The following is a 9,972-nucleotide window of genomic DNA, read 5'->3' as shown; positions in this document are numbered from 1 at the left end:
ATTGGATGGCCAAAATATTAAGAACAAGTTAGGAACATTTCAAGGTTTGCAGACCCTAAAACATCTTAAAAAGAAAATGGATACAAATACTCACATCAGGATGAAAATAAGAACATGTTTAGCCTTGAAACCTGAAAAAGTTAAGAACAGCCAAAGGCTATGTGTATGTATAAAGCGTTTGCTCCCAGAACAGAGAAAATTTGGCTTACTTGCCAAAAACATTCCATAAAGGAAGAGAGATGTTATCGAGAATTTTATTTGGCGAATGGCTAGAAAAAAACTAAATTTAGCGGGTATTTAATTTTGCGGTTGTGCGAAATTTTTGGCCAATAATCCCAAAAAAATAAGTAAAAAAGCTGTTTTGAAGCATGAAATAGCACAAACTTTGAGAAATAGAAATAATTTGGCGAGAATTTAACTTGGTAGAAGGCAGAAAAAAATTGGCGGATTAAAGTATAATCTGCCAATTCCACCATTTACTTTTACATCCGTAAAAGCACTTTTGGAAGAATATTTGCAAGGGCTGCATCATCAGTTGGTCACTTGAGCCTGACATGAAATCCAAAGTGGCACCCCTCATCACCATTACGCTAAATTTTAAATTTTTTTAATGCTTTCCATACGATCACGATATAGACCAAGCAAAAAATAGTGAAATATATCCTATATCACGTATCAAGCTCAATATATTATAACTTTATTTATTTGCTTTGTTGACTTTAAAAAAGCCTTTGATTCCATATCTCGTGTAAAAATGTTTGAAATTCTTTAAATTGTACGGCATTCCAGAGAAACTCATTTCAGCCATCAGGGCACTCTACGTGTCCACCAAAGCAAAGGTCATTACAGCTGACGGAGACACTGATATTTTTGACATTCATGCTGGAGTTCTACAAGGTGACACCTTAGCTCCCTTTCTTTTTATCATTGTTTTAGATTATGTTTTAAGAATTTCTGTTGACTTATCTAATGACAAGGGAATCAAAATTAAAGTTCCCCTGCGCAAGCGTAACCGCGGCCTTTTTCTGACCGATCTTGACTTTGCTGACGATCTTGCCTTAGTTTCTGAGAGTATTCAAAATCTTGAAAGTCTTCTTCACTCACTTGAAACTTCGGCCAGTCAAGTCGGTCTTTATTGCAATGCTGGAAAAACTGAATTTATCAGCTCCTCTGGGATTGTTCTCCCTTTAACTTCCAAGAATGGTGTCAATATCAAACTTGTGAAGGATTTTAAATATCTTGGCTCTCATATTAACAGCTCTGAAAACGATTTTAAAATTAGGAAAGGTCTAGCTTGGAAAGCTTGTAATAAGTTAAACAAGATATGGCACTCTAATTTGTCTAACGCTCTTAAACTTCAAACTTTTAGAAGTCTTGTCGAGCCCATTCTTCTATATGGCTCGGAGACTTGGACCATGACAAAAACCATGCTGAAGAGCCTTGATGGCTGCTATACAAATCTTTTGAAAAGAGTCCAGAATCTTGATTGGCGCAACCACCCAACCCTTCAAGAGATATATCATGGACTCCCAAGAATTTCCTCTGTCCTGACTAGCAGGATGCTCTCTTTCTCAGGTCACTGTTTCCGTGCGAAAAACGAAATGGTGTCTGAGATCTTACTTTGGTGTCCTGCGGGCACTATAGGCGCTCGAGAAAGCGCACTTTTCTTGATACTTTGAAACGAGAAACAGGGCTAGAGATTGAGGAACTGGGCACTGCAATGGCTGATCGAGAGCTGTGGAGGGAGGGTTATTGTTTGTTTCCGACCTAGGTCCATTCGGACCTAGGTCGAAGGATGATGATGATTATAACTTACAGTATCACACATCACTCCAAAATCTTGATCACACAGTCACGCAAAAGAATGCTAGATTACACCAGAATGCAAACCGCTTTTGAGGCCCTTTAAGGCTTGGGGACACGAGAAGTTTTTTTCGTGTTGATGCAATGCGCCATGCTCCATCCTACCAACCTGTAACGCTTTCTCGTGTCTCCACTCTCATTCTACCAATAAAAGTCAAATCGGCAACACTTTTAATAACATTTGGGTGTCTCTCACTTTTGTCGCAGGAACAAATTCAGCGTATCTTTTGGGTATATTCCTCACTTATTGTCCATGGGACACGCACTTTTTTCTTGTGTTGTTGGGATGGAGCATGTTCCCGGGGGGGGGGGGGGGTACTAGGGTTGGTGAATGAGGGGTATGTGCAGACGGGACCTCCGAAAGCCGACCCTTAGAGAGACCAAATTTTAGTGAAAAAGTGACCCTTAGAGAGACTTTTTCGAAAAATTTTCTCTGATTTTGAAAAATTTCCTACCCTTAGTGAGACTTTTTTGTAATTTTTTCTCTCAAAATCAAATTTTTTTTCTAAAAATCGTGATTTTTCCAACCCTTAGAGAGACTACTTTGAAATTTCCTGATTTTTGTAACCCTTAGAGAGACTTTGAAAGGTGAAAAACCCGACCCTTACCGTCCGCACATACCCAGCACCTATTTTTGCCTAAGTACCCCCCCCCCCCCCCCCCGGGGAGCATGTTGCATTGCACCAACACAAAAAAAACTTCTCGTGTCCCAAAGCCTTTACGTTCATCATTATACAATATACATTATTTTTATTAGAGATGCTACTCCATTATATAAAAATGCAATCGCCCCAGACACAGCACATACTTTAGGCGTACAAACTTCCGTGAGTCAAAAATTTCGCGAGCAGAAAACTTTAAACCAATAAGCTGTTGGGTTTGCAATGTTATGTCAGAAAATATGCCAAAAAATGAGATCTACTTTATCAAACGATATATTCTAGAGTATGATTTAAATTTCCTACTCTAACCTAATCATCATAAACCAATTTAGTCTGAAAGCCAATATTTGATATCTACACGACATAATGCAGGAATTTTCTCCTTTCTGTGGGACGTCTATTGAAGATTGCTTTTAATAGCATTGAATGTACTATACTAATCTAATCTAATTATAATAAGTTCTGTAATTAGTTAAGTACAATATTGCATTTTACGATTTCATGAGTTGGCATTTGATTGATTTATCATATACACATTATTATTTTTGCAAGCAGACCCCGATTTGGGCCTAGGGCGGGAGTATTTTCCGGATTTCAACCAAAATGTTGCTTATGGAATTTGAGCCAACAATGCCTAGCAATTTCAAAAATGTGGCTTTTTATCTCATTTTATGTCCAGAATACCTCAAATAATGCCAAATAATGCAGAATATGTCTCTCTATAGGCATCTCAGGACTTGACCCTTGACAACTTTAACCTAACAACTCGGTTGCTTATAGAACAAAATTGTAATACACGCTTTTTTTTATAATAATACACTTTATAAGAATGTCCATGATGAAAATGGCCAAAAAATTAAGAATATGCTAAGAATATCACCATCATGGAATTTGGCTACTAAAGCTAAGAATGTCATTTTTAGAGCATTTTAAATTATAAATTGCCAATTACCCCCAAGTAATAAGAATGCTGTAATAATATTTTAGGATGATTTTCCCCAAAAAGTTAAGAATATCCATGATGAAATGGATTTACACCATTCTTATAAAAAAAAGCGTGTATATAAAGCTTTTTATGAGGGGCGGCAGCTTTAAGTCCGTGTATAGGTTAGATTGGTCCGGAAGGCTCTTAATTTTTTTAACTTTTCTTTGTGAAATTTTAAATCTTTGAAGTATTGTTATTATTTATGATAGGAAATGGTGTTTTTCATTTCATCATGGACTTTTTGATAATAATAGTCTATTCTTAACACTAATCCTAGCTAGTAACAAAAACTAACCAAAATTTAACATGCATACATGAAAAAAAGAAAGAAAAAAAGACTGAAATCTACCTTTTCAATAGATGTTAAAATGTTTAACAACTGGACCCGAAAATAATCAACGACAATCCAAAAAAATACGACGAAATCAATGGTAGAATGATCATTGAAGGAAGTAGTTCAAATGCTTAAATTCATGATATGTATCATTGCAATGTCTTCCACGGACCAAACAACTGATTGGTTGAAAGTGACGTATTAACAGATTTTACATCACTTACAACCAGTAAGCTGTTGAGTCCGTGATGTAATGTCAGAAGACATTGCAATGGTGTATATCATGAACACCACTACTATTAAAGCCTTGTGTACAAACTGCCACTTAGTATACATCTATCCAGCCAGCGAAACACATCAAAAGAACTATTCCCATCCGACATCGATACACAGTATAAAAGACAAATCCATTGAAAGGACAAATCTATTGAAAGGACAAAAATCTATTGAAATGACAAATCTATTGAAATGGAAAATCCAATGAAATGACAAATCTGATAACAATATTGTAAGGGTAGATTCATAAGTAGCTCAGTTTCGACCCTTGTTGCTTGACTGACTTATATCTGAAATAGAGTCACCTGCGACACAGGTCCACCAAAGTGGTCATAAGCTGTGATTTTCTCCCCTAACATAACATAAAGTAAATAAAACATACATACAGGAAAAATTTTATATATTAGTCATTCATAGGAAAAATACTCTAAGAATGGGTCATTCCATTTTATATCCCCACAGGGCAAGAGGGTGGACGAGCATTTCCAGGGGGTAATTCGAGCAGAATTTCCAGAGTGTTTTTTTAATTTTTTCAGGAGGTAAAAGATTATTTCAAAATTTCCGGGTGTTAAAAAGACTGATTTTAGTATGGAAATTAAATGGAATGGCCCAATGACATTCTTAGGTTCAGTCGTCATATTTTATGATAGTGAAATTGATAGTATATTCTTAAATTTTTAGCCAATGATCGGACTCCCATGCGCCTTTTTCTTTCTTCTGTAGTCTAGCAAGCTAGACGACTAATTCAGATATAGTAGAAATAAAACAAAAAGTAATGGAGGGAACAAATTTTAGTTTATACAAACTAATATTATCCCGTAACAATTATCGTATTATCATTTAACGCCTATACTACTGTATTACACGCATTATAAACGACTCCAGTCTATTTCTTCTGATAAAGCTTTGGATTTCTTAGAAAGTTAAGCAAGGAAAAATGAAAATAAGAAGATGAGTATGATCAAAATTAATAATGTTTCAAAACTACGCCTAATATAATATGTTTGTTCAACCTTTGATATTTAGGTAGGGGACCTTTTAAATTTATTATATATTTGCATTTTATCGTGAAATTCTTTAAAATAACTCATCCTAAACTCTTGAATGTATTCTAGCTCTTTACGAAAAAACCGTTGACACATTTCTCGGTGTTCTGGCTTGGCTTTGTGTCCAACTTTATAAAATCTGACAGCACTTGCATCTTTGCCTTTAACGACTTCTTGACGATCACAACGTTTCGACCATTCATGAATATAATGACGTAATTCTTTTAAATCTTCTTTAAAAGTCGGTCCATAGTCTTTAACTTTCCTCCAGAATGTTGCATTGAAATGTTCATATAGCACCACATCTGCTTTGTTCCATTCACGAATCTTTGAAGCTGTTGCAGTGTTAATTGGGATTTTTGTGGTACGTTGATTTTGTTTGAAATATAAGATATTTTCCAATGACCAGCACATTGCTTTTTTCAGCAGTAATAAACTTTCATCGAAGTATTCCAAAATAAGGAATAGATTTATTTCTTTTTCTAGAATTTCTATTGCCTTTCGTACACCAATTCTTTTCAGCTCTAATTGATCATAACCCAGATCGAATAACATACCGTCTCTAAATAATCCATAATTTTCAGGTTTTTGCCGGCTTTTTAATTTATTCATGTGTTTATTGGGGTCTTGCATAAAGTCTTGTAATGGGTTTTCGGAGAATTTTAGACCGAAAAATGTATGCATTTCTAGGTAATAGAAAGAACTTTCAAATTGCTTGACCGGGTCTCGTAAAATGCTGATGTAGAGGGTTCGCGGCACCATGACTTCGTCCATTGCGACGCGATTGAGCCTGAAAAAAAATTTGTAAGAGATATTTTAGAATTCTTGCTCATTCCTCTCGGGTTTAGCTGTTTAGAATAATCTCATTTCAAGGGAACTAATTTTGGCCAGAGCTAATTTTGGTGGATAGCGGGCTTATAGAAATGAGCGTTTTTGACAAAAACTAGGGGTTATTTTTCAGAAAATCATTATAAGCTTAATTTTAGGCAAGGAACCGATTCAAGGGTGACAGTTTTTTAATTTTGGCGATTTTGGGCCAAATTGGCCTAAATTAGTTCTCAAAATACGCCAAACACGTTGCATTAAGGTAATGTTTTTGCCTGAATTATTCAAAAATATCTAGCTCTATTATTGGCTTGGGCCAAACACCTTTGAAAAGATGGTCGTCATTTCAATGATAATATTAATAACGAGATTAACAACCCTATATAAATTATCTAGATTACATAAATATCTAGTTTCAGGAAAACAATATCTTGTCTCACGGAATAAATAACTAACCTTAAAACAGGAATAATTTATCTGGAAGTGAGGATTTCTAGTTAACTTTAAGAAAATTATTTTTTACTGTATTGAAAGATCAAAACAGAAAAGGCGCGAAAATGAATTGCTGTCTGCTTCAAAATCGCTAGCGAAAAACTACGCGAGAATGGGAGAGTTCCGATTTAAGCGTATTATATTAATGATATTAGGAGAATTTACCTCGCATGATTGGTTAAAACTTGTGCTCGTCTATTGTTCATTAACTTCTGATCAACTGATTTCACATTAAACATGTGCGGCCAATCAAATCGCGAATTGCGATGAGGGATGGCCATCAGTAGATTGTTTTGATCAGCATAACGGTTGAGTATATTAGCCAGTGTACTACTTCCTGTTTTATGCGTTTTTAAAAGTAGTACACCCGAAGGTCCATTTTTGCAAGTTGAGCTAGAAGGATAATTTTACGGTTATTTAGGGTATGGAATATTTTGAATGTTATCGTTTTCTCCATATCTCGAACGGCCAAAGGGCTGGCTCGTTCAAACGCTGAAGACTTTTGGCGTGTAGAGGTCACTGATTTCTGTAAAGCCCGAAGGGCTAGATAGAGTGCTTCGAACTTTTCCAAAAGTGAATATCGCAAAAGTTATTGTTGCTATTGTTTTCGAAAATCCGTGACGCTTCTGATTTGTCAAGCGTGTAACCTAGATAGGATCTCCTACCTAACCTCGGCACGCTTTCCAGCCAAAGCACTCTACTTAGCCCTTCGGGCTTAAGAAGTCTGTGATGGAGGTTTGAGCTGTAAGGGTTCGACAGTAACAGTTTATATGTAAAATTTTATAGTGTTTACTCGATTTAAGAGCCCTTGGAGTTATATTTATCAGCCAATTTAAAGCTCAGCCTCTCGTTTGACCATGTCTTTGAATTATTCCCAATAATCCCTTGTTATTCTTATCTGGTTGCCATGATAGCACATCTAGAACACAATGTTTTTTCAACGTTCATCTATCATCATTAACTGGACATTATCAAAATTAATTTCACTCCATCTATCACTTTTATTTATTCCATATCACAAAGTGATCCCTGACTTTCTACGCCGTGGAACCCCTTTATACAATATATTGATGTTGTATGAATGGTTGCCCCCTGTTGAATGACATGTATCTACGTCAGCATGATTACGAGCTTCAAAGGAACTTTGCTAATTACAGTATGAAAGCAACTACCAAAACAACTCTCTTTGGGTCCATTTGTTTCTTACCTCAAAACTTCCATTTTTGCCATCTTTTCCCCAAATGCCACCATCGTGTGAAACAAATGGAAACCGTGTTAAAAATGCAAAAGTCTACCATTTTGCGAACTCTTAGTTACGTCAATAATGGCCGCATAAATTATGTCGGAAATGTAAACAAACTAACAAGAAAACGAAAGTGAAACGCATCGTAATTATGCATTCGATTATTGCCGCCATTTACAATAACATTCTTCAACTTTTGACCCAGAATGCAGAAACAAATGCGAATTTCTTTTTGCTTGGAAAAGCTTGGCAAACTTCCACTTTTGACACAAAGAACACAAATGATCAATGTAAATCAAGGTGGTAAAAATGTAAATATTTTTTTTAACACTTTTGAACCCATTTTGGTGAAACAAATGGGAAAAAGGTGGCATAAGTGGCATAAATGGTGCTGAAACAAATGGACCCTTTTTTTACAGAAGTGTAAACCTTGGAATGATCTCTAGAAGAAGATATTGTTGAAGCACCATCCTTACAAGTCTTCAAAGAGCGTTTGATAAAAGAATGGGAGGAAAAACTTTATACAATGAAAAATCAAAAATTCTGTATCATAGAGGTCAATAGGCCTGTGAAATATGTTGCTATAGAATGAAAAAAAATAATGCAGTTAGTAAGAAGGAAAGTAAATATACCCTGAGATAAGATCCATTTCTTTTCGAAAAATTTCATCTTCATCGATCATCATTAAGGCTTCTTCTTCGTTTTCTTCTTTAAAATCTTCCTGGAAACTCTTCTCTTTTCGAGGAGTCACTCGTTTGATCAAAGATGGCACAATGACACTTCTTGAGAAATGCCAAATGGCTAAAAAGAAATAACAATTTCTTCTATTAAGAATATTGGAAATCGAACATCTGATAGTCGCTTTTCGAGGGTTTCGACGGAAATTTAGTCCCTCTCTAAGGGTCAGGGCTTTATCAAATCCATACATACCTACCACCCTCTAACCCTAGTACTCTTAATACTCATCCGGGAGTAAACATAATGGTGAACTAGTCTACAAAGAGCACGAATCCGTTAGTGGATGTCAGTACCCTACCCTTAAACCGGACACACTTTTTATTATATTGGAAGCCTGATTCAGTTAAGAAGTACGGGACCAGTGAGCACTAAACACAAGATAGCAGAAATGCATTTTAAGGGTTTACTTTATAATAAATACACTGTAAGGGTGAAAACTTCAGCAAATCCAGAAAAAGTTGCAAATTTTTGCCCAGAAATTCTAATTATTTTGCTCTAAACGACGGTATCGAAAACACAAGTGTAGGAGTGCTCTTGTGAAAAATGTAAGATACCCTTGCATTTAAGTGATCAAGTCGATATAGTAAAGCTATTCGAATGCTATAAATACTTTGCACTCCACCGCAAAGACTCGAGAAAATGTCTCTAGAGCTTGGGCCGGAATTTTATAAGTTTGATTTGGTTGTAGCCTAAAAATTTCGCGCGCCGAGAATAATTGTTCTTTTTAAATTTGTTCCCAACTCCCTAAAAAGCCGACCACGCCACTAAGGAAGGGTTGATAGGTCAATTGAACAACTTGAAATTAAGAGGTTGAATTTTGAAAAATGGTTTTAAAGTCTTAAAAAAAAATCTTTACCCCAAAGGGTCCATCCAATCAGGATTAATAACAAAATCCATGGAAAGATATTCGGTGTATTTGTTTTGTGTTTGTACTTCTTTTTACTATTTGCCGTTTTTCTTCTAATCCAGCGCGCCATTACACTCAGTCTTCAGTTCTTGAGTTGAATTATTATTTGATAGTTCCAAAAGAGGTTTTCTAATCGTTAAAATTTGTTTCTATTACTATCAAATCACATCTTCATTGACTTCAATCCGGCAGAAATTTTCCTTTCCATGTCTAAAGATTTTTCAGTAGCACTGATCCAACCATTGACCTATACTGTTAGTTCACTATCAAGTTCAAGTCAACTCGATTTCTGTTATTTTGAAAGTTACTACAAAATTAATATCTTCTTTTTTCATTTTTTTGTATCGGGAAAATACAATATTTTCATCATAAATTTTGTATCAAAGAATTGAGGATCAATTGATGAACTAATATTTTTTGAGATTCAAATGAATTATTCAGTTTTAGATAGGTTGATTGATACTCTTTGAATGACTAATGGTTTTATTTTTACATAAGTGTTCCTGTATCATATTAGGCACATATTTCATATCAGGATAGTGTCTGCCTATTGTTATATTATGCTGATATAAGCAAAAAAAATGTTTTTTTTTCTTTTTTC

At 35.3% G+C, this 9,972-nt stretch overlaps 1 protein-coding gene across 1 annotated transcript; it reads right to left on the bottom strand.

Annotated features, from left to right (window-relative positions):
* Positions 1-5,099: 5,099 nt before the first annotated feature.
* Positions 5,100-9,572, bottom strand: LOC136802146 (galactosylceramide sulfotransferase-like). The gene is made up of 4 exons (XM_067058865.1): positions 9,321-9,572; positions 8,359-8,527; positions 6,649-6,876; positions 5,100-5,956 (listed from the first exon to the last, which is right to left on the bottom strand). Exons 1-4 carry the CDS (start codon positions 9,439-9,441, stop codon positions 5,143-5,145), a joined length of 1,332 nt encoding a protein of 443 aa, XP_066914966.1. The 5' UTR covers positions 9,442-9,572; the 3' UTR covers positions 5,100-5,142.
* Between the last annotated feature and the right edge of the window lie 400 nt (positions 9,573-9,972).

The sequence above is a fragment of the Clytia hemisphaerica genome, unplaced genomic scaffold, assembly GCF_902728285.1.
Source record: "Clytia hemisphaerica strain Z4C2 unplaced genomic scaffold, Clytia hemisphaerica genome assembly, whole genome shotgun sequence".
Classification (NCBI taxonomy): Eukaryota; Metazoa; Cnidaria; class Hydrozoa; order Leptothecata; family Clytiidae; genus Clytia; species Clytia hemisphaerica.
This window is presented reverse-complemented; position numbering and strand designations above follow the sequence as displayed.